The following is a 23,446-nucleotide window of genomic DNA, read 5'->3' on the forward strand; positions in this document are numbered from 1 at the left end:
GAGATCCGTTCCTTGCCACGGCCAACATAAGCGACACTCCTTTGTTGCAGCTTTACCGATTTTGTGTTTATAGAGCAACCCACGCCTACTTTTGATGCCAGCTCAACTCTGCGACACACCCAAAACGTCGTTCAACATACACAACAATGATGCTCAGGTTTGCAGCCGCGGCGCTCGGGCTGCTGTCCCTCGTCGCCCCACCACTTACTGGTGCCTCCCCTATCTCTGAGATAGTGAAGCGTCAGAGCGGGCTGCAGAACGTGGCCTATTTCGTCAACTGGTGAGGCCAGAGATGCCAACTCTTAAGAAGAAAAAAAAAAAAAAGAAGGCCAGGCTTGTCGAATATATGCTAATGACAAAAACAATTACAGGGGCATTTATGGTCGCAACTTTCACGTCCAAAACGTTTCGGCCGACAAGGTCACCCATCTGCTCTACGCATTCGCCAATTTAAGGGACGATGGAACAGTGTAAGCCAAAAAAAAAACAAACTTGCATATGGCCGGCTCCTCGAGACTGCTACCCCCTGGCCACGAACCAAGGTTTGATGTGTGGTTATGCAATGCACACCCCCCCACGGTACTGACTGACATTCATCTCCACTCATGCGCAGCGTCGGAGGTGACATCGAGGCGGACATCTCCAAGCACTACCCCACAGACTCGTGGAACGACATCGGGAACAACGCGTACGGGTGCGTCAAGCAGCTGTACAAGCTGAAAAAGGCCAACCGGCACGTCAAGGTGCTGCTGAGCATCGGCGGCTGGACGTGGTCGACCAACTTCCCGTCGGCGGCCAGCACCGAGGCCAACCGGGAGCGGTTCGCCAGCACGGCGGTGGGGCTGATGAAGGACTGGGGCTTCGACGGCCTCGACATCGACTGGGAGTACCCGGCGGACGCGACGCAGGGCCAAAACATGGTGCTGCTGCTGCAGGCGGTGCGGCGGGCGCTCGACGGCTACGCGGCGCAGCACGCGCCGGGCTACCACTTCCTCCTGACCATGGCGTCGCCCGCCGGGCCGTCGCACTACCAAAAGATGCAGCTCGGGCAGCTGGCCCAGGTCGTCGACAAGATGTACCTGATGGCCTACGACTACGCGGGCGCCTGGGACCCCACCAGCGGCCACCAGGCCAACCTGTTCCCGAGCGGGTCCAACCCGACGTCGACGCCCTTCTCGACCGACCGCGCCGTGACCGACTATATCGCCGCCGGCGTGCCCGCGTCCAAGATCGTGCTCGGCATGCCCATCTACGGACGGACCTTTCAAAACACCGACGGGCCGGGCCGCCCTTACTCGGGCACGGGGCCGGGGTCCTGGGAGAACGGCATCTGGGACTACAAGGCCCTGCCGCGGCCGGGCGCCACGGAGCAGTACGACGCCTCGACGGGCGCCACCTGGAGCTACGACGCCGCCCAGCGCGAGATGGTCACGTACGACACGGCCGACAACGTCCGCCGCAAGGTCGACTGGGCCAAGACCAGGGGTTTGGGTGGGAGCATGTTCTGGGAGCTGTCGGGCGACAGGACCGACGCCGCGAGCCTGGTCGGCGCCAGCGCCACCAGCCTCGGCGCCCTGGACACGACCCAGAACCAGCTCAGCTACCCGGACAGCCAGTACTTGAACATCAGGCAGGGGCTGCCGGGGGAGTAAGCGCCTTTCTGGTCTGGATGGGGGATGGGGGATGAGGATGGGGGAAAATGTGGGTAGGACTGGGATGCGGAGGAGGATGTGGGACTTGGGGGGGGGGGGTTAATTTCTCCCTTTTGGTTCATCCCACCGTGTCTCTCTTTTTTTCGCTTTCTTTCGCTTGGTTCCTGATTTTATTTGGTTGGGAGGCTGGGATATCCTTGCTGTCTTGTTCTTTCATGTGATGCCTGGTTATTGGCAGGGCTTCATTTCTTTTTTCTTTACTTGTACATTCTCACGCGTACAATACCCTATAACTGCGAAGCTTTTATTGTGACATCAACCAAGCAGGGACACCTTGACAGGCTTTGATTACGTCGTGTTTAGTGTCGCTTACAACCAACTATGCTCGATGGAGCGTTGGTTCCTTGAAAAACGGCACATGACACTTACGTGGGCCATGGATGTGGTCGCTAGTCCCTCGTCGGATGATGAGTGGATATATATCTATTTTTTTTTCTTCTCTCTCTTTTTTTTGTTGCGCAGCGGAGAGAAGCAATAATTATTCATGTACCAAATTACTGCACGTGTTGTTTGACCATTGCAAAATGTTTCTTGTCAAGTCAAGTCTCCACCTTGTGTGCTACGTCGTAACTGAAGCATTTGAAGAAGACGGGGAATCTCCACTTACCGCCCTGGCGCCACGACTTTTTTTTTTTTTTTTTCTCTCTTCTTTCTGTCTTATTCTTTTGCCCCTTTCTTTTCTAGATTCTTTTTGTTGGTGTTGGTGCGTCTGGGATGCGTGTTCGTGCGGAGAAGGCTCGCTCAAGTTTCCCCCAAACAGACAGATTATTTCACCTGACCTTATGCAAGAAATAGTCTGTACTATTTAAAACTTAAAAAGCTTTGACATATGCAGGGTGGTTCATCCTATTTGCAGACATTTTCCATTTGTGTTGGAAACTCGGCAAAATGTTTGTGGCTAACAGAGTACTGCAGATTCACAGTAACAAATGCCGGCGCTTTCCGCGAGCCAGAAAAGCAGAAGAAAAAAAAAATCCTTCCCCCATCTTCTACCATCGTAATTGTTACCTGGAAAATTTCCAAAAAGGCGGAGTGCGGGGATTCCTGGGTTTACGTTGCAGCATTTCTGGATTCCTTGTCACTGTCACCACTTTTCCCCCGCTTCAACGTCTCCATTCCCCCATCCCCCACAGTTTCGTCAAATCCTCCATTCAAGCCACGCGATTCAACGGCCCAGACTGCCAGCTTCGGCTAGCAAATCCGCTCCCGCACGAGTCGACGGGTGAACAGGCCCGCAAACGAGCCTGTCTCACGAGGCCGACGATTCCCTGCCCGGTAAGCGGCAAAGGACAGTTCCAGACCGCAGGGAGGGTTTTGGCTGCCGAGGCCTATTTCGTTTGTTTTCCTGTCAAAAAAAAAAGGTGAAATTATGGTCATGTGTGGAGCGGAGAAAACGTCGAGTGGAGATGGTCTTTCTCTGTCGTCTGGCTTATAGAAGAAGAGATCGTCTTCCCTCACCGGACTCTGGTCTCTGATCCCTTCCTTCTACGCGCTCTTCTTACTCGCCTGCTTTGCTACACCATCTGGCTGCCTGCCTCAGAAGCCAAAGACAACAACAGCGTCAAGATGGACAAGAAGGAAGATATGACCATCCACGACGACATGGGCGAGAAGCCCGAGGTCGTCGGCAAGACCAAGGAGATGAACACAACCTCGGCCGCTCTGGCGGCTGCCATTGCTGCTGAGCCGCCACAGCTGATGTCTTCCGGCATGCTGAAGTTGTATGCCATCATGTCGGTCGGTTACTTGGTCTCTACCATGAACGGTTTCGGTATGTCTTGCTTGTTTGTTTGTTTGTTTGCGATCCCTTTTCCCTTTCCCTTTTTTTTTCTTTTTCTTTTCTTTCTCAATTTCAAGTTCAACATCTAACAATCAGATACTCTTCTACAGATGGTAGTTTGATGGGCGCCATCAATGACATGAAGACCTACCAGGAAACCTTTGGCCTCAGCTCCGCTGGCTCTTCGGCCGGCATTGTCTTTATTGTATACAACCTTGGTCAAATCGCCGCTTTCCCCTTCTGCCCTCTGCTCGGTACGTTTTTTTCTTTTTGTGTCAGGCCTTTCTCGCAAACAAATATCAGAACAGTTGCTGACCAAAATGTTCAGCTGACGGCTACGGACGCCGCTGGTGCATCTTTATCGGCTGTGTCATCGTCCTCGTCGGCACTGCCATCCAGGGCGCCGCCAACACCCAAAGCATGTTCATTGGTGGTCGTTTCGTCCTCGGTCTGGGTGCCTCGATCGCGTCGGCCGCCGCCCCTGCCTACACAGTTGAGCTCGCGCACCCGGCGTACAGAGGATTCATGGCCGGCATGTACAACAACTTTTGGTGGATCGGCAACATCCTGGCCGGGTGGACCACGTACGGCACCAACCTGAACTTCAACAACGCCTGGGCCTGGCGCGTCCCCACCATCCTGCAGTGTGCCCTGCCGTCCATCGTCATGGTCATGATCCTCTTCTTCCCCGAGTCGCCCCGTTGGCTGATCGCCCAGGACCGCACCGAGGAGGCCCTTGCCATCTTCGCAAAGTACCACGGCGACGGCAACCCCGACAGCGCCATTGTGCAGCTTCAGTACCGCGAGATTGTCGAGGAGAGGGAGGCCATGAGGGACGACAACCCCTGGTGGGACTTCCGCGAGCTGGTCAACACTCGCTCTGCTCGCTACCGTCTTTCCATGGTTGTCATGATGGCCTTTTTTGGACAGTGGTCTGGTATGTTTTCTTTGTCTTTTTCTTCACTTATGGGGAGAGGCTAGATTGGTCACGAGGTTGAAGCGATTGAAATTACGACAACTAACAAAACAAAAAAAAAAAAACCCCCTCGTCCCACAGGTAACAACGTCGTTTCCTACTTTATGCCTGCCATGGTCAAGGAGGCCGGCATCAACGACGGCAACACCCGCCTGCTCCTCAACGCCATCAACCCGCTCTTTGGGCTCATCGCCTCCGTCTTTGGAGCCTACATGCTCGACCGGGTCGGCCGCCGCTTCATGATGTTGGCTGGCCTGACGGGCGCGCTCTTCTTCTACGTCCTGCTGACGGCCTTCACAGCCGAGGTCAAGAACAACCCGAACCTGTCGTACGGCGTCATCGTCTCCATCTACCTCTTCGGCATCTTTTTCGCCGCCGGTTTCACGCCGCTCCAGACCCTGTACTCGATGGAGTGCCTCACCAACAGGACGCGCGCCAAGGGCTCGGGCATCAACTTCCTGTTCCTCAACATCGCCATGATCGTCAACACGTACGGCATCGCCGTCGGCATGGAGGCCATCCAGTGGAAGCTGTACCTCGTCTACATCGCCTGGATCTCGATCGAGATCGCCATCATCTACTTCTTCGCCGTCGAGACGGCGGGCAAGACGCTCGAGGAGCTCGGGAGCATCTTTGAGGCGCCCAACCCGCGCAAGGCGAGCACGCAAAAGACCAGGATCGAGGTCGACGAGGCTGGAAACATCCTCAGCATGTCCAGCGGTGACGGCAGGGTGCGTGATTCGGAAAGGGCCATTTGAGATGGTGCGATGGCGGGGGAGGAGGACTTGTTTTTTTTTTTTTGAGACGGGGGCCTATGCGGCGTTTAAAGGGGTTGTTAATGGGTTTGGGTAGTCGTTTTGAATACTAGTACTTTTACGAACAATGGGACTGTTTTTTTTTATTTTTATTTATTTTTATTCTTTTCTATTTTGTTGTCAAGGAACCCAGGATTTGGTACTAATCGAGACGCGTTGGTTATTTACAGGAATCGTGGGTTAAAATGCTGCAACGTAAGCCCAGGAATCCCCGCATTCCGCCCTGGTGGTGCTGGTTTTTTATTTTTTTTTCCGTAATTGGCAAATAAGAAATGGTGGTTTGGGTTCCGCCACATAAGATGATTGGAGCAGGGTGATGATGATGCAATCCGTACATTGAGTATATGTTTAAACGCACACTCCTGCCAGTTGCCAAGACCAAACGCTAACACCAAAACCGATGTGAAACGGAGTTTGAAAGGAGCAAAAAAAACCCTTTTGCAAACCGAAAATTAAAAAAAAGAAAAATTAAAAACAAAAAAAAAAACAAAAAAAAAAAAAAAAAAAAAAAAACACCAAAGCCAGCCCTAGATCAAGCCCGCAGCACCCCCCCCCAACTAGCTACATCAAGCAAACCCCGCCCCCTACACCGGCGTCTTGGCCGTGACCTTGAACGGGTGGGCCTCGGTGTTGTAGACGTAAAAGTTCTTGTTGTCGCCGGCGCCGGGCTTGCTGGTGGCGCCGACGTCCCACTCTCCCTTCTTCTCGGCCTGGATCAGGTACTGGTACTTGAGGGTCTCGGCGAGCATGAAGCTCTGCATGATGCTGCCGATGACGCCGCCGCCGTCCTCGCGCAGGACGTTCCTGATGTAGCCGAAGCCCTTGCCGCCGGGGACGCGCATGGTCCGGTTCTGGGCCAGGGTGGAGGCCCAGGCCACGTCGCGCCAGTACCGGTCGCCGGTCCACTGGTAGGCGTAGTACCAGGTCTCGACGGCCTCGGGCGCCTGGCCGGCGATGGTGTAGCCGTCCTGCAGGTAGAAGCCGGCCTTGTTGTAGAAGCCGGTCTGGTTGGCGACGGCGGCGTTGGTCCGGAGCGTGTGCAGGTCCCAGCTGTAGAGGGCGGGGCCGATGCCCGAGGCCGTCTGCCGGTACCCGTTGGCGCAGTACTCGGCAAAGTCGAGCCCGTGCTGCAGCCAGTCGGGCCGCCTCAGCGCCGTGCTGCCCAGGATGAAGGAGCCGCCGATGAAGCAGGCCAGGGACTCGGTGTAGTTGACCTGGCGCGTGTCGGCAAACGCCGTCACCATGGTCAGGTCCGGGCGCGAGGAAGGGTGGGAGAGCAGGTGGGCCACGGCCGAGTCGGCCGCCTTGGTGAAGCGCTCGCCGTAGCTGGCGTACCTGTCCGGGTCGTAGACGTACATCTTGACCAGGTACTCGTACGCCGAGTCGTTGCCCGACGTGAACCCGCCGTACCGGTCTAGGATCTCGCCCGTGTCGCAGTTGAACAGCCCGCCCGTGAGCCCCGGCCACACCTCGGCCGACGGCTTGAGGAAGTAGCCCTCGGCCTTTTGCGCCAGCTGCCCGTACTGCGCGTCGCCCGTGAGGTCCGACAGGTGCTGCCACTCCAGCACGAGCGTGCCCATCTCGGCCAGGCTGATGGACTGCGCCCCGCTGTCCAGCTTCCCGTCGTCGGCAAACGTCCGGTTCTCGATGAAGAGCTGGCCCACGGGGATCCCCGTCTTGGTGTTGAATGCGAACTTGAGCGTGTCCGCGAGCGTCTTTGCCTGCCGGAGCAGCGCCTCGACGTTCTCGGTCTTGACCGGCAGGTGCCTGAACGGGCCCTTGAGCAGGTCGTATGCCGACAGGAGGCCGCCCAGGTAGCGGATGTTGGTCTCGAACAGGCTGACCTTTGAGGGCCTCGGCGTGTTGGTCTTGGTGAAGTTGATGGTGGGGATGTAGTCCAGGATGGTGTTGACGATGTCGGTCTGCTCCATGATGATGGCCGTGTCGAGCCCGTCCACCGCCGTCGCGCCCCAGCCGTTGCGGTCGTCCGAGTAGTTGGCGTACAGCGGCCGCAGCGAGTCGTGCGGGAACGCGTGCACGTGGTAGGCCTCCCAGGCGTACCGGAACATCTCCACCACCGCCTGGGCCCGCGCCGTCTGGTTGCTCTCGAACCCCGTGTAGTCGTACCCGGTCCCTTTCTGCTTGGGGTACGCCAGTTCCTGAGCCGACGCCGCTTCTGCCGAAGCAGGCAGGGCACTCAGGAAGAGACCCCCGAGCACAAGGACGAAGGATGACAATCTGCGCGCCATTTTCTTTTTTTTTTTTTTTTTTTTTTTTTTTTTTTTTTTTTTTTTTTTTTTTTTTTTTTTTTTTTTTTTTTTTTTGTTTGCCTATGACTACAGTTGCGGTGAGGGTCACAGAGCGTTGAGAATCCTAAAGGGGGATAGATCAGAGAGGCATGTCCCCCTCCCCTTTTAATATAAATGTTTGTTGATCTGCAGGCTGAGCAGGCCGATTGCCTGTAAAATTGAGTTTTATTTGAATATGCCGTGAAAACTTTAATTGACTCGGTCGAACGACGCATTTCGAATTAATTTAGGAGCCATTAATCAGTTCCCGATCAGGTCCATTTCGCCGATGACACGAGCCACTGCCAAGGTAGAAAACATGGCAAGCACGCCAACATCATAAACTTTGATATAGTAATATCCTGCTGGTCATACATGTCATATCCTCTGCTGCTGTTGACCCTGTCTGCTCGGGCGCCGGCAACACACCTTTTGTCCGTTGCGGCTCTGTCTGATCTAATATCCCACTTTCCAAGATTCTGGACACAATCCTTCATGCATAATTTAGATCAGACTGACTCAACGAATCCGGTACCGAGCAAGGAAATATTTCCTTTTCAACCAGGATGATTCACAGTGCAAAACATAAATAAAGATGAAAGACCAAAACAAATTTGAACATAAATCTATCGTAAAAAGAGTGTGTATCCTAGAGTTGAAGATCGTAAAAACAGCTTTGACTTCAACAAAGCAGTTGGGGACCGGAAGCCCATGCCATGGCAAAGCAAACAAAAAAACCCCCCATGCATTCCAGTTGCTGGAAAAGAAGAATGACAAACACCAGGGCCTATTGAGAGAGTCCCTACCAGGAGAGAGCGCCGACCATGCAGACAGGCCAGAACAAAACAGACGAAATCAAGTGACAAAAAGAAAACAAGACAGGACAGGCAAAAAGAAAAGGAAGCAAAACAAAAACAAAAAAGAAGCAAGCCACAGAGCAAAAAAAAAAAAAAAAAGGGAGGCAGCTTTGCTGCATGAGAAGATAGATGCAAATCTGCCTGCAGCATCGGGTCCGCTGCTCACAAATTCAACTTGAAGCAGCCCGGCACAGAAAAAAAAAAACAGCACATGCACGCCCGGACGTCAAGAACCATGGAGCATATCTCAGCACCTTAGAAAATGGCGGGGAGCTTGATGGGCAGAGAGCGCTTGCCCTTGGGCTTGGAGGGCTTGCGCCTGGGGCTGGTGCTGTTGGTTCCCTTGCCGGGGCCCTTGGGCTTCTTGGGACCCTTGGACTTCTTGGAGTCCTCGGGCTGCCCCTCGTTGCCACAGTCATTGCCGGACTCGGCAATCCAGCTGCGCTTCTGGTTGCCACCCTTGTTGTCCTTGCCACCCTTGTTGTCCTTGCCGCAGCCCTTCCCGGACTCGGAGTCCTTGCCGGGCTTCTCATCTGCAGCGGCGTCCATGGAGTCGCGCTCCTGCAGGTTCACGCTGCGCTTGGGCTTGCCGTCCTTGTTGGGATCGCTCTTCTTGGGAGGCTTGCCGGGCTTGGTGTTGTTCTTGCCGCCCGGCAGATGCTTCTTCTTGCCGTCTTTGCTCTTCTTGCCGTCGTTGCTCTTCTTGGTGCCGTCGTCATCCCCCTCGGACCCGGCCTTCTTGACCACGGCGTCCTGGGGATCGCTAAAGAGCTCCGCCGACGCGGCGCGCTTGACCTCGGCCTTGCCCGGCTTGCCCGGCTTGGTAGAGTTGGATTTGGGGGGCTTGGGCAGGTGCTTCTTTAGGTCCTCGAACTTCTTCTTGCCCTCCTCGATCTTGTCCTTGATGTCCCGCTTCTGGCGCTTATCAAACTGGGCGGGGACCGGACCGATCCCGAGGACCGGGTTCCGGGCCTGCAGGGCCGCGTTGGCTCCGTCTCCGTTTGCGGGGACGGCCAGAGTGGCCGAGGCCAGGAAGCTGACGATCAGAGTCTCGAACCTCATCTTGGCGGTTTGTGTGTGAGAGGGGTTATAAGATGAGAAACAAAAGACAATGAAAACGACTTGGTAACGACAGCAAATCGAAAGGAGAAAAAAAAAAAAAGGGAAAAAAAAGAGAAAAAATGATGACAAAGGGAACAAGGAAAAAAAAGGAAAAGATAGGAAAAAGGAAAAAGAGACCAAAGAGGAGGTGGTGGTGAGAAAGAAGCAGAACAGATGGACAAAGGGCGGACAACGCCCTTCTTTTATCTTTGCTCGCTTGCCATATCAAGCATCCAAACCGGGTCAAGGTCCCAAAGATCGTCTGCAGCCAGAGACAGCATCTTCACGGTTGAGTTTCTATTTCGGAATGCAGGTATACTGCTGCATCCGTTCTGGTATCAAGATTAGTGGGCTCATGAAAGCTTCTTTTGGATGGATATAGGGGGTCGCATAGTCAACGCATGCAACACCTAACCGCGGTGCAACCAACTCCCCTACTACGTAGTGCAACAAGACCAAATCCAAAATTCCAGACCCCGGGGATGCGCTGCAAGCTTCTACGCTACTGTAGGGGGTATTAGCAGCGAGCAAAAACCTCAGCTTGGCGCATTGAACTGGTGGAGAAGCAAGATCGACGAGCGGCAACTCATCCAGCGGCCGGGGATAGGCCTCCGCAATCTCTCAGAAGGGATAATCCTACGTAGGCCCGTCGGCTTGTCGCTGGGGCGCGAAGCAGGGCTTTTGCCAATCAAGGTTTTTTTTTTTTGTTTTTGCCTTGTTGCTCAACCCAAACCCCAACCCCGGCTACCCGTTTGCTTGCCGTGCCCCATCGCCCCGACTCGTGTATCTGTTTCGGCCGGGACCCGCCGCCCCGAGAATAGCATGAACCCTCCCCATCCCCTAAAGTTGCTTGAATGAAGGCCGTGGAGCGAGCAAACTGGACAATGCCTTCGACAGGGAGGCGAGGCTGTGACCACTTTGAGTGAAACCCACCTTGCTCCCGAGAAAGAAGGAAAAAAAGCTTGATTTTGATTTTCTTGGAGGGGGCAAAGACTTTATTTGCATTTTTGTTTCGTGGAATTGGAGTTTGGCAAATATACAACATACGCAAAAGAGTCTAGACTAGACTTGGACTAGCACCACATGTCATGCGTTCCTTTGCTATAATAATGCAGTTTGCCTCTTTATTTTTGTAAACTGTCATGTTTTATTTAATTTATTATTCGCCTGTAGGTCCCGGAGCCTCCAACTACCCATCGAGGTGGAGATAAAGCCCGACTCACGTAGCTGCAGCCATCTTCCTAGCAATGTGATCTGCCCGGATTCGCCCTCGGCAGATCTGCAGTCGATAGACGGCAAGGAGCTTGTTGTTAATTTTTTTTTTTATTCATGACGTAGCTGACTTTTCCCTCCCCTGAACAAGCATACAAAATACCATCTTGTACAAAACTCCCGCCTCCTCCCTTAAACATGCATACATACAAAATACTATCTTGCACAGACTCCCGCCTCCCGCCCCCCCTGCCCATGGAACAAGGGGGCTTTTCTTCAATGGATAAAAAAAGTAAAAAAAGTGCAGGCCGAGTAGTCCTCGACCCCCGTCTTTTTATCCACCAGCGTCTTGACGTAGGCCTCCCCCACGACCTGATACCCTTCTGAGAATCTCGTCTCGGCCGTCAGCCCATTCACGAACCTCTGCGACTTTAGCTCGCGCTCCACCGCGTCCCTGTTTGCCTTATCCTCGGCCGTGCCAGCGTACGGCCTGAGGATCACAAAGGTGTCCATGCCCTCCATCAAGCAGACGTGGTCCCCCTTTCTCGCCTGCGGGTGAGCCATCCCCACGCGGCCCCTGGCCGTGGTCATCAGCCTCATGCCGGACTTGAGGACGGCTTCGGCCTCGGCCATCCAGCGGTCGGCCCGCTCCTCGAACAGCAGCTGCTGGGCCGCCGTCCGCGACTGCGTGCGCACGCGGTTGATCAGGCCCTTGTAGCCGCCGTGGTGCATGTCCAGCCAGCGGCCCAGCTCGACGCTGCCGACGACGAAGTCGCGGTTCGCCTCGAGCCAGCGGCCCAGCGCCCTGTGCTTCGCCTCGAGCAGCGGGAGCCCCCGGTCCCCGAGCCAGCAGCTGCTGAGCACGTCGGCACGGTCGCGGCCCGCCACCTCGCGCGTCCAGTCCAGCAGCTGGTGCAGCGATTGCTGGATGGCCTCGGCCGTGGCGAGCACGCCCGGGTAGCACGTCGTCGGGTTGTCGGGCTGCACCATCCCCGCCTCCCCGCCGTCCACGGGCTTGCCGTCCGCCCCGAGCGTGCCCGAGAGCCCGTCTATCACGTCGTACAGCCTGCCCGAGCACGAGAGCATGCCGTTCCTGACCAGGCTTCTGTACCCGCCTTCGGAGATGGTGTTGAAGAGCTGGATGTTGGGGTCGTGCAGTTTGTTTCCCGCCTGCAGCGCCATCTTGTGCGCATACGGCCGGTCGACGTCGGCGAGGTCGGCCCAGTCGGGCACCCACGAGGGGAGTCCGGGTGTTTTCTTGTTTCCTGAGCGCGGTTGCAGACATATCAGGTCAATATTGCCGCTGGTCTCGATCATGCTCGTCGCTAAAGAGGTAAATACATCTGCGACGGGGAGTGCGTACTGGTCGTGAGGTTGTGAGGTCAGCTAGCTCTCTGCAATAAAAAAAAAAACAAAAACAAAAAAAAAAAAAAATACTCACATTCGGAACCGGCACCAAAATAGACCCGTCCATGGTGATTCCCAGCAGCGCGTAGATGTGGTCTCTCGGATCCGTAGCCTTGGAGGATCGACAGTCCAACATGGCCTTCAGCAGCGTCTTGGGCTGGCCGCCCGCGATGGCTTTTCTCCAGCCCCAAAAGTCAAACATCTCCCCCGTGCGTCTCGGGGGGCGGCTGAAGTCGACGCCAACCGTCGGGTCGAACATTGGATTCAGCCCCTTGTCCGGCCCTCCCCAGAACGCCACCTCCAGCTTCTTCCAGCTGATGGTCTCGAACCCGCACATGATGTCAATGTCCCGAGACACGGTGATCTCCTGAATGATCCACATGCGCCGCCAGTACTCGCGGTCAAACAGCTCGTCAAAGGCCAGCCACGCGTCGGCGTATAGGCCTTGGTCCAGGCCGTTGCCGGGAGAACCAGTCTTTGTCGTCTGCTGCTTCTGCTGCTTCTGCTGCTCCTGCTGCTGCCGCTGTCCCTGCCGCCCATCATCGCCGCCAACCTCTCTCACTTCGGGCAGATACCTCCCCTTGACAGCCTCCCTGTAGGACCTCTTCTGGCCCGTGCCAAAGTCCCCCGGCGGCGCGGACAGCACGTTGAGCAGATGCATGGCCAGGTTGCTGGTGGCGGACTCGGGCCCGAGCCAGACGAGCGTCTTGGCGGCGCGGGCGTAGATGGAGCGCATCTGCAGCACCTGCTGCGAGCGCTCCTCGCGGTCCGCCTGGTTGATGCAGACGGCGTCGATCCACAGCCTCCGGTGGCCGCGGGCCCGCAGCTCCCGCAGCGCCGCGTGCAGGTTCGGCGTCGCATGGAACAGCCGCCCGTCCACCGCCACCGTCCTGCGCTCGCCGCCCTCGCCCCCGCCGCCCCACATGTAGCTCAGTGCCGTGTAGCCCTCGACCGCCGGCGCCAGCAGGCTGACCGTCTCGAGCTCGCAGCGGATCGGGGCGCTCGCGTCGCCGGCCCCGCCGCTCTCCGCCGCCGGCAGGACCGTCAACACCCGGATCTGGCAGTCCGCCGCGCTCAGCGGTTCGTACGCCACCGGGCCGCGCGAGGTTATCAGCGGGTCCGTCGTCCAGTCGTGCGGCGCCTCGCGGAGCGTGCGCTCGTAGCCTGGCATGACGAGCTGGATGAACGGGTTGCTGCTGGGCTCGGTTCGGAGGTCCTCCGCCGTCGGGACCGTCACGCTGTCGTCGTCGTCGTCGTCGTCCGAGAAGCGGCCAAAGGTCCCGTCTGCTATGCTCTGCTTGAGCTCCTTGCGCATGTCGCGCAGCTCCTTGATCCCCCGCAGTATAGAAGACATGTTCTTGGCTGTGAGTTAACGGGATTTGGTAGTGGCGAGCCCGAGTTGGGGTGGGAAATAAAAAGAAGCGTTGCTAGACGCGATATCACCTTGTTTGTGTGCAGCCTTTTTTCCCTAACAATCCCCGCCTTGAGAGACGTTTGGGAAACAAACGAACCGACTATACCCCGTGGTGTCTTGGGGATTCTTTGACAAACCCCCTCATTATTTTTTTTTTGCTCTTCCAGCTGAATCTGCGCCCAAGAGCTGAAAGGGCACAAGTTGACAAGTTTTGCCTGTGACTGGACCGCGGTGCGGCTGAACGGCCTCCCGCGGCCTAAGCTCAAGGTCGGATCAAATCTGGTAGAAAAAAAAAAAAAAAAAAACAAACAAACAAACCAAACGCCACTGCAGAGCATTGATGGGCTGCCATGAGGCGCATGACGAAAATTTGCTTGTCGCATTGGAGCCTTACGGGGTTTGCGCGCAAAAGAAACGCGGGTGGTGGAAAATGGCATTTGAAGAGATGCACCCCCGCACTTTGGATACAGAGAGCGAAGCCAACATAACAGAGGCGCAAGGTCGGTCTGGTGCGTGTTAGTCTGTTTGGTCGAGCCGATCTCTTGATGCAGGTTAGGTAGTTGGATTTAAGCGGGTAAAGGGGTTAATTCTAGATGGGGTGTAACACAGTTGGGGAGAATGTCTATAAACCCATCCCGGAAAAATGCATGAAACAAAAGCAAGGGGCCCATCAAACTACTGCTTACCATTTTGTCGTGATCTACAAACACATCATTCCCAGACCCTGCCGATCATGCATGCAACTTTTTGCAGTCGAGGTGCGTAGACACTTGTTTTTTTTTTTTTTTTTTCATTCCGTTAATTTATATGTACACATAAAATGGCCTCTATGAATGACCGACCATTCTAAACCGCTTGATTATAAAATGCAGCTTTTTTTTTTTTTTAATGACCCGATATTCCATGATGCAAGGAACTATCCAAACATGAACCATCCTTAATCCTTCGTTCCAAACAGAACCCACTCCTCCATTTACCATTTTACTCCTGGGTGTAGACGCAAGCACCAGGGTTGGCGATGGGGACGACGCGAGCCGAGATGCCGAGGCAGTCGGCGCTACCGCCGTCGCCGGCGCGGATGCTGTAAGACTCGCCGAAGCTGGGGCAGGCGACGAAGCCGTAGCCGGCGACGCGGAGGTTGCCGTCGGCGTCGATGGTGAAGGGACCGCGCTGGGCGTAGCGCGGCAGGCCCTGGTTGCCCGTGGTGTACTGGATCACGCCCTGGCCCATGCCCGACAGATCGGTGAAGAGCTGCTGGGTCTCGCCGCCCTCGGGGCCGTACAGGTACAGGCCCTGGTCCTTGATGTAGAAGGTGGCCCGGGTGTTGGAGACCTCGTCACCGCCGGTGCAGTTGGCGCCCTGCTCGGAAAGCTTGACGCGCAGGCCGCGCTGAGCGGCCTGGAAGTAGGAAAAGTGCACAGGGGAGGCAGAGCGAAGCGAGAGGAGGTTGAACGTGGTGCCGTCTGGGATGGAGCTGGAGTTGGTGGAGTTGGTGGAGGCAGGGAGGGCGGCGGCAGTGGCAGCCAGGAAAGAGACGACGGCTGCGACGGTGAACTGCATTTTGGCGTTTGTTGGTGTTTTTTTGTAGTATTAAATTTATTAGATGGATGGTGGTGGTTGGTTGTAGAGTGTGTTTGTCAAGCGAAAGTGTTGGTCAAGCGAGAGAGAGGGTTGAGATGATTATTAGATCGGATGAACCAGGTTGATCGATGGGATGAAGATGACAGGATTAAGTCTTGGTCAATCTGGAAGAGATGCCATCTCTTAAATATCCAATTCTCTGTCCTTTGCACTGCCGGAGAAACCCCTATAGAACCTAGTATGCCACTCGCAATGATGAATGGGATCGCATCGGCTAGAATGCCTGCAAGGAGACGAGCGGAGACAAACTGACATCATGTTTGCGGGCAATACGAGGCCCTGCAGGTTCGGGCTGCGGAGAGCAGACGTCAAGGTGGCGCCAATCACGGCTTGTCAAATGCCCCCGGGCCCGCCGGACAACGTTGCGTTCAGATCGTCGGGGACCGCTATTCCCAGAAGTCACTGAGGGGCCCTAAAAGGGGACTGAGGGACTTTTCTTGCCACTGGGCTGGGTGGGGCGGGGCTGCACGCGGTACAGCTAAGTAGCTATGCAGGTAACTAACAAGCCCTTAGTGTGGCTGAGTGACTGTTAGACCGAGAAACACGACGTTTTTTTTTTTTTTTTTTTTTTTTTTTCTGCATGAAAACTGCCGTCGGATGCTGCGGCTTGATGGCAGTTTACAACATTGAACGAACTAATGCGCCTGTGTCAATCGGCTCTACCCATGTGGTGCATGTTCGTTTTGCCGACATGTCCCTCCCAAGACTTGTTACGCTTGAATTTCTACAGGTATCGGTGGGGCGAGGTAGCACAGCCCAGCAAACCCAATTTGTTCGAAATTGGGACGGGCGGCCGCTGCCAAGCTCTACATGCAAGATCCCCCCAGAATAACCAACCCAGTGCAACCAACGTGCTCCACATGTTGCTGCTTCTACTGGGGTATATAGTACAGAGCGAACGCGGCTGCACTTTATTATATCCCCTTCCACGTCAGCGTGTGGATCTGGCAAGCTGGTTTCCTCTTTCGATGCTGTCAGGCACTGACTGTTTGTCTGTAATCCACGTGATTTGTAGCTACCCTCGTGGCCCAAATCTCGTATCCGAGCGACCATCATCGGTTCTTTTGCTTTCGGTTGGGTTTGCCCAACAAGGTGAAAGATTTACCGTGGTACGAAGACGTTGCCACATTTAGCCCCTTTTTTCGAGCCCAAGAGGTGTATGCGATTTAATTTTGCTCGTGTAATACTATTCTTCGTCCACACAGTAGAAAACCAACACTTTCATAAAGTTCATGAGAAATCAAACAAACAGGTTACAATCATGTCAATCAAAATCATACAGTATAGCCAGTCAGTCGTACGACCGGTGCGGGATCATCAGCGATTGAATCACGTGTCGGGATTGCTCTTTTTTTTTTTTTTTTTTTTTTTTTTTTTTCGAGATTTGGTTACCGTATTTCTTCTGAAAGTTTCTTAGGGGTTTTGAAGCCTTGGGGAGTCTTGGGCTCGTTTTTTTTTGTTCACCATGTTCTATTCCCCAACAGTTGCCACGGCTGTCCTCCGCATATCATTTCCCATCAGCGGCCTGGTAGGGGGCGTTTGAACAGGTCTGGGAGGCTGGCGTCAACGGCGAAGAGCCTGACTCGGGCGTCGCTGCCGCTCGGCCGGTTAGGCGGAGTCTTTGGTGGGCTGCCATGCACTTGGGACTGCCTGCTCCCCGTGGCAGCGGGAGGGCTGCCGCCGACCTCACTGCTAGTCCTACCGCTCGGTTCCTCGCTGGGGATGCTCAATCCTGAATCAGAGCTGCCAGCCGGGTAGTCGTCGCAAGGACCTGATCAACGCTGAGGAGCCTGAAAGTGAACATATCCCCGCCTGTAACCTATCCCCTCCTGTTCGTTGACTTTTGAGTTTTATGGACTGTTTTTGTTGCCTGACGCGTTAGCATGAGCAAAATACTTTCTTTTAATGGCATTCCGGCTAAGCTAGGGAGGGTACCCTTCGGGCGATGTGTGGGCGAGATCTTGATTGTTCCACTTTTTAAACCTTTTCCTTCTCTCGCTGTAACCCCATCTCTGGCGGTTTGCGTCACTTTTTTGGCGCTGCCATCACCGTGAAGATATCCGTCATGGCCCTTGCAGTTGATGGCTCAGCAGTGGTTAGCACAAATCCAGGGCGTTTGGGCGCAGTCGCAAATTCCAATTTTCTTCAACAGTATCGAGATTGAGAATTACAGACGCATGGTTTATAGCCAACTGACAGCAGTAATTTGAGTGCAACAAAGGGGGTGAAATACGAGTATGACTGAGGAAAGACAAAATGCGGTTTCTTGGCTGATGGTGTGATATTAAAAAGCTAAAACCACTGCATTCCCAAGACGACATGCAACGGCTTTGTGGTCATGACGCTAACGACCCATTTTGCCGTGGGATTCCCGATACTATGTTGAAAGCTGATTCTGAAAGGCCCTTTTTTTCGGCACAGCAAGCATTCTCGCTGATAAAATGACCATGCCTCAAGTTTCGTCGATTCAACTGGTCAAGTACATCAACCCGACAAAAAAAGACTCGGGTAGACAAAAGTGGGTTTAAGCCCGAATTCCCAGGGCATCTCACACGACGCACTCCTCGATAGCCTCTCCGGCTTTGAGCTCCTCAATCATCTCACCCGACGCCTTCTCACTGATCATGAATGTAGACAGCACAGGGAACACGCCGGGAATCCGAGCAAAGGCACTGGCGTCGACCACCCTCAAGCCGGCAACTCCCCGCACGCGAAACTTGGAATCGAGCACCGCCAAGGCGTCATCCTGGGCGCCGATCCGGTTGGTGCTGGTCGGGTGGTGCCCAAAGGTCTGCTTGTGGATCCACGCCTCGTCGCTCTCGCCGCAGTATCCCTGCTCGTCGGCGCCGGCGGGACACGGCGGCTCGATGGTGGTGATGCCGATGCGTTTGTATACCGTCCGGACCCAGGCGATGGTGTCCTTCATGGCCTCCATGTCCGGCTCCGAGCCCTCGGCGAAGTGGTTGAGGTTGATCTCGGGCGGCTCCCGCGGGTCCGCGCTGCGCAGCCTCACCCAGCCCTTGTTGTTCACGGAGCTCCCCTTGACCATGCTGACGCCGTAGACGTTGGCGGGCTCGGGCGGCAGGTCGCCGACCCTGTTCTCGGACGGCCAAAAGCCGCGGAAGAGGAAGCCGGCCCCGCCCATGAGGAACATGTCCCGCTCTCCGTGGGCCGCGTGCTTGGTCTTGACCATGGCCACGCCCGCCGTCCCGTTGCCCGCGCTGCCCGAGCCCACGATCGGCATCTCCTGGTTGTCCATGAGGTTCTGCCCCACGCCCGGCACGTCGGCCACGACGCTGATGTTGAACGACTCGAGGTGCTCCCGCGGCCCGACGCCGCTGAGCATGAGCACCTGCGGCGAGTTGAAGGCGCCCCCGGACACGATCACCTCGCGCCTGGCCATGACGGTCTTTTTGGTTCCGGTGCTGTTGCCGCCGCCGCCCGCCGCGTGCCGAAAGTCGGCGCCGTACAGCGACGCGCCCTCGAGATACTCGACGCCCACGGCGCGCGGCTTTTTGTTGTTGTTGTTGTTGTTGTTGTTGTTGTCGCCCTCGCCCCCGCCGCCGCCGCAGCTGCTCCCCGCCGTGTCGAACAGCACCCTGGTAGCAAGCGACTTGAGGGACACGGTCAGGTTCGAGCCGGGCCTGCGCGCCTCCTCCTGGATGTAGTCGCGCGAGCTGTACCGGGACCCGTTGGGGTACTGGTGGTTGACGAGCCCGTAGATGCTCTGGGTCTGGTCCCGGTCCGCGGCGAGCTCGTTGGGGTCGCGGGTCAGCAGGTCCGTCATGTTCCGCGTCAGGTTGAGGTTCCGCGCGTACACGTCCATGACTCGGTTGCCCACCAGCGGTCCGAGGCGCGCCTGCTGCTTGGCTGCCATGTGCGTCTGGAAGAAGCCGTCGAAGCCGTGGCCCGGCGTGTCGCGCGTCAGGTAGTTGTTCTTTTCGATCCTTTCAAATACCTTGCGCATGTTGTCGGCCCTGGGTTTGCGTTGGGGGTCAAGTTAGCAACCATATCTTATGATATATATATATATATATATATATATATATATATTTCTTCCTTTCTCCCCCCCTTACCTCCCCTCCCAGCAGCCGTCCCTCACCTCCAAGAGTCGTCTCCCGTGACGTTGGCGTGATAGTCCCAGTCGCCATCGCTCGGCAGCCACGCGCACATGGCGTTGGTCATGCTGCTGCCGCCCAGCGTCGCGCCGCGCGGGTAGTACACGCCCAGCAGCTGGGAGCCCGCCGGCGCCCCGGTCCGGCCGACCCAGTACTTGCCCTCGGGCGTCCTCCAGGTCAGGTGGCTGTACTGCTCGTTGCGCGCGTCGCCCTCCGGGTAGTGGCGGACGAAAAAGTCCCACGTCACGGCCGGCGAGTAGGCCCCGAATGCGCCGCTCGCGCTGGCGTCGCCCGCCTCCAGCAGGAACACAGAGTAGCCCGCCTTGGCCAGGTTCGTGGCCAGCACGCCGCCGCCGGGTCCGCTGCCCACGACCACGTAGTCGTAGGCTGGGGCCGAGGCCTGCGTTGCGGCCAGGGTTAGGAGCGACAGGGTCGAGATACCCTGGAACAGGGTCTTGTAGCCTGTGATGGGTAGCATTTTTTTTCCGATCGGATGCAGGTGACCAGGAACAAAAAATTATACTTTTTTTTTTGTTGCTGGTTCACCTTGGTGACCTCTTTGGCCGATTGGACACTCTGGGATGAAAAAAAAGAAGATTTGCGCCCGCTAGGTCAAAGGACGACAGGACAAGGGTAGCAACCCAACTGTCGGTAAATATACTTTCTGAAATTCCCTCTACCGTAGAGTCTGCAGCTCAAGACCTGCCGGCATACTATTCGGCAACTGGCTACTCAAGACCCTCCCACCCGCAGCCGCATCGTTGCGAGATCACTTGCGAGTCATGTATCCGGTATTTAGCTTTTCCATGGGTTGCTGTTTTTTGGGCAACCAATAGGCTCCTTGAGTTTGGCCAGATGAATGTATATCTTTGATTTTATAAACGTAAAATGAGGATTTTGGTCCCGATGCGGACGGATATTTTCCGAATTCAGTCAACCCAATCACGCAGCCCCATCCTCCGTCTGGGGGCGGGATGGGATGGAAGCAGCCGAATTCTCCGCCCGCCAAGACGGTTAAGTGTGTATGTACGGTATATGTCTGATTGCCTGGGCTTGAATTTAAGCTCTAGTTTGTGGCGGTTTTCCTTTGCATCCCATCACCGAGAACAATCAAGGCAAGGGTCAGCAGTAGAGGGAACGATGCAAGAACAATGGAGTTATGTAGACCAGCTTACAGCATATCACGGCATATAGTCATTATAGTGGGCCGACCGGACGGAGAATAATGATAAAAACTGACAAACTCAGAGCCAAACGCTTGATACCAACAGCAATATAAGATACAATGGGCTCCCGTGAAACTGCCTAAACCAGGGTTCAAAAACTCGAATACAGAAAAAAAAAAAAAAAAAAAAAAAAAAAAAAAAAAAAAAAAAAGCATCGCAGATGCTCAAAACATCCCTACACCATATCTACCCGTGCTGACTCCGAACGTGCCTAACCAAGTTGTCTTCTCGCGTGAAGTGCATTGCACAATGCTCACAAACGAAATCAGGACCCGCGAGCCCGTGCATCTTTGCCCATTCTCGGTGGTTGGACCTGACGTGACGCTTCATGTCGCGCTGCTCCGCCGTCTGGTGGTAGCACATAGCGGTGATGGGGCAGAACCGGAACGGGCAGACGACGGGCCTGACGTGGCTCCTGAGGTGTTTCCTGTGCGCGTGCAAAAGAGCGTCAGAAGAAGGGAGTTTTGGGCTGTTATTTGGAGCAGTGGGAAGTCGGGGCTTTTGCGGAGACGAGGGAGGGGAGGGCATACTTGAGAAGCGACCTAGAGTCGAATGATTCGGTGCAGTCGGGGTTTCCGGTCCGGGTGTCTTGGCAGTAAAACTTCCTGTCATGGCGCCGATGCAGGCCGTCGAGGGACTCGAGTTCATTCTCCACGAAAGAGCCATGGCAACGGGGCCATGGATTATCTTCAAGGCTGGCCTCAGCAGATTGCTGCGGACCAGCGCTATAAAGAGCCTGATCGTTGGCGTTTATGGTGGCTTGCATGTCACTCTGGGGAGAAGTCTGGTACTGCACTGAATCTTGTTGTGAGTTGTAATAATATTCCCCGTACCACTCAGTATTGGAGTCCTGAGTGCCAGAGCTGTCATCGTAGTGTCTGTCGGTGTATGACATTTGAATATAACTGCGGCAGGTGATGGGATAAATTGGTCAATCAGAGGAGGTGGCTTGGTAAAGTCATGCCTAAGGATGGAACGTAGATGTTTGCCACATAGGATTATTTATAGTCAAGACAGAGAAGGGTGTTAATCGACGGGTTGGCGTCACAGTCCATCTCGAAATCTATGTACATCATTCATCAACTTATCCAAAAAAAAAAGGCAGCCATCAGGCAGCCGCGGACTGGTCTTGGAAAGTTCCATGATATTCCGTGGTTCGCATGGTATCGAGAGACTTTTGTGCTTGAGCACCTTTGTAGCAATCGATTCTTGGATGTGATGGTGTTGGCCGCGGAATGTTCTCGCAGAAAAAAAAAAAAGGCTGAGCTGCCGCAGCCACAAAAACGTTGGAACCGACTTGGAAAACACTCCGCGCATACACAAATAACCAAAGTGACCTACAGTTTGCGGGCAGGGTATGACTCTTACAAAAAAAATCCAGCCTTGCCCGCCCTGCCTTTTGTTTTTCTACTATTCATTGGGCGCCAACGCGTCTAAGCTGCGGCAGGTGGGTGTGCATGGTAGGCCTCTACCAAACGGGACTGACGCGTTGCATTGGCTAGGAAGATAAAGAGAGAGGACAGGCAATGACGCGAGCCCGCTTAGTTACTCTCTTTCCCCCGCGCATTTGCGCGCGCGATTAGGCTTTGCTGCCGCTCAGCCTCCCCGAAGTGAGGGGGTGGCCGCGGATTCGGGCCCCGTACGCATTTGAGCACACAACGACCATACCAAGCATGGACCAAGGCATGGCGGAGCCAAGGCCGTTCAAAATGCATTGTTAGTAGTTCTGGAAGATTAGTTTTGATTGATTAATTGATGCAGTTGAGAAGCACGCAATGTCCCAAGGTAGGTACATGAATTCATATGCTTGCTCACTGCCAAAATGAAAGTCAAGATACTTTGCATCGCTCACTTGGACTAGATTTATGGCCATGTGCACTGCAGAGCCTCTTGGTCTGCTCTTGCCGTGCTCAAAATTGTAATCGTAATCACCAAGCAACAAAAAGTTCGCGTACCAAACGAACAGCAATTCAGGGACTGGCTGTGCTGCATTTTATGTGTACCTCTTGACGAAGCCTAAGGCCTCGATGCGGTGATCCTGTCATGTATATAAACCACCATGGATTGGCGCTCTTGTGAACAGCCCGAAGTTGATGTAAAACAAGTCAAGCGTATACTCCAATTGTGTCTAATACTCTCTCCATCGTTAACCAACACTCATCATGGCCGGATCAAAGGCTAACAAAAAGTTTCAAGCTGGTCGGCGTAAAGCCCAGCAAACGTCGCATAGCCCCCCCTCTTCCTCCCCGAGCACTTCCCCCGTCGGACCTCCACGCATGGACAAGCAAGTCCAGCTCCTTCATCGCTTCTATGAGCCCATGAATCTCCTCTTTGCCCTTGGCCAGACCCGGGGCGAGCACATCAAGTCCGAGGATGATGGGTCCGCCAGGTTCAAGCGGCGTCGGTTCCTCAACGACCTGGCATACATCTACGACTTGGCCAAGGGCGGACCGGCGACCACTGCCATTGCCGTTGAGGAGCAGGCCAACGAGTACATATTCTGGTTTGCTCTCAACGCCACTGGGGAGGCATCTACAAATGTCAGGCTGTTCCGGGAGTCGAGTCTGAGAACTATCAGACAGAGTCTCTCACGTGAGCCGGGGGCTACCAGGGAGCTGCTGACTCGAAGGCTCACGGCCGATTGTGTCGGAGCAGCAAGGAGTCGGATCAAGGAGGAAGTCAGACTTCTCATGTCCAACATCAATTCTTGCATTTCAAAACTTCAAGTTGATGCCGGGAAAGGTAAAAGCTACTACTTTTTTGCTCTTAATTCACGGTGCTACTAACTAACAGCTACAGGTAGATAAAGACCTCGGGGCATGGATGGAAGTCTTTCAGGACCCCGGCCTTGATCATATGGATATATGCTCTCTTGCATACAGGCACAGACATGGTACCC

The 23,446-nt window shown here is 54.9% G+C and overlaps 8 protein-coding genes across 8 annotated transcripts; 3 read left to right on the plus strand and 5 right to left on the minus strand.

The window, feature by feature from the left end:
* Nucleotides 1-146: 146 nt before the first annotated feature.
* On the plus strand, nt 147-1,652 carry PpBr36_09068 (uncharacterized protein; the record flags this gene model as incomplete). The annotated part of the gene is made up of 3 exons (XM_029896192.1): nt 147-280; nt 372-470; nt 614-1,652. The coding sequence occupies 3 exons, from the start codon at nt 147-149 to the stop codon at nt 1,650-1,652; spliced, it is 1,272 nt and encodes a 423-aa protein (XP_029747174.1).
* Nucleotides 1,653-3,278: 1,626 nt separating this feature from the next.
* PpBr36_09069 (uncharacterized protein) lies at nt 3,279-5,226 on the plus strand (the record flags this gene model as incomplete). Its single annotated transcript, XM_029896193.1, has 4 exons — nt 3,279-3,483; nt 3,603-3,746; nt 3,821-4,429; nt 4,550-5,226. 4 exons carry the CDS (start codon nt 3,279-3,281, stop codon nt 5,224-5,226), a joined length of 1,635 nt encoding a protein of 544 aa, XP_029747173.1.
* Nucleotides 5,227-5,867: 641 nt separating this feature from the next.
* PpBr36_09070 (uncharacterized protein) lies at nt 5,868-7,532 on the minus strand (the record flags this gene model as incomplete). The annotated part of the gene is made up of 1 exon (XM_029896194.1): nt 5,868-7,532. One exon carries the CDS (start codon nt 7,530-7,532, stop codon nt 5,868-5,870), a length of 1,665 nt encoding a protein of 554 aa, XP_029747738.1.
* A 1,151-nt stretch (nt 7,533-8,683) lies between these two features.
* Nucleotides 8,684-13,502, minus strand: PpBr36_09071 (uncharacterized protein; the record flags this gene model as incomplete). Its single annotated transcript, XM_029896195.1, has 3 exons — nt 8,684-9,490; nt 11,084-12,103; nt 12,183-13,502. 3 exons carry the CDS (start codon nt 13,500-13,502, stop codon nt 8,684-8,686), a joined length of 3,147 nt encoding a protein of 1,048 aa, XP_029747739.1.
* Nucleotides 13,503-14,543: 1,041 nt separating this feature from the next.
* On the minus strand, nt 14,544-15,122 carry PpBr36_09072 (uncharacterized protein; the record flags this gene model as incomplete). Its single annotated transcript, XM_029896196.1, has 1 exon — nt 14,544-15,122. The coding sequence occupies one exon, from the start codon at nt 15,120-15,122 to the stop codon at nt 14,544-14,546; it is 579 nt and encodes a 192-aa protein (XP_029747740.1).
* A 2,629-nt stretch (nt 15,123-17,751) lies between these two features.
* PpBr36_09074 (uncharacterized protein) lies at nt 17,752-19,799 on the minus strand (the record flags this gene model as incomplete). Its single annotated transcript, XM_029896197.1, has 2 exons — nt 17,752-19,180; nt 19,306-19,799. 2 exons carry the CDS (start codon nt 19,797-19,799, stop codon nt 17,752-17,754), a joined length of 1,923 nt encoding a protein of 640 aa, XP_029747734.1.
* A 934-nt stretch (nt 19,800-20,733) lies between these two features.
* Nucleotides 20,734-21,442, minus strand: PpBr36_09075 (uncharacterized protein; the record flags this gene model as incomplete). The annotated part of the gene is made up of 2 exons (XM_029896198.1): nt 20,734-21,016; nt 21,078-21,442. 2 exons carry the CDS (start codon nt 21,440-21,442, stop codon nt 20,734-20,736), a joined length of 648 nt encoding a protein of 215 aa, XP_029747735.1.
* A 1,267-nt stretch (nt 21,443-22,709) lies between these two features.
* On the plus strand, nt 22,710-23,354 carry PpBr36_09076 (uncharacterized protein; the record flags this gene model as incomplete). Its single annotated transcript, XM_029896199.1, has 2 exons — nt 22,710-23,289; nt 23,341-23,354. 2 exons carry the CDS (start codon nt 22,710-22,712, stop codon nt 23,352-23,354), a joined length of 594 nt encoding a protein of 197 aa, XP_029747736.1.
* Between the last annotated feature and the right edge of the window lie 92 nt (nt 23,355-23,446).

This window comes from Pyricularia pennisetigena, chromosome 5 (genome assembly GCF_004337985.1).
Source record: "Pyricularia pennisetigena strain Br36 chromosome 5, whole genome shotgun sequence".
Taxonomy (NCBI): Eukaryota; Fungi; Ascomycota; class Sordariomycetes; order Magnaporthales; family Pyriculariaceae; genus Pyricularia; species Pyricularia pennisetigena.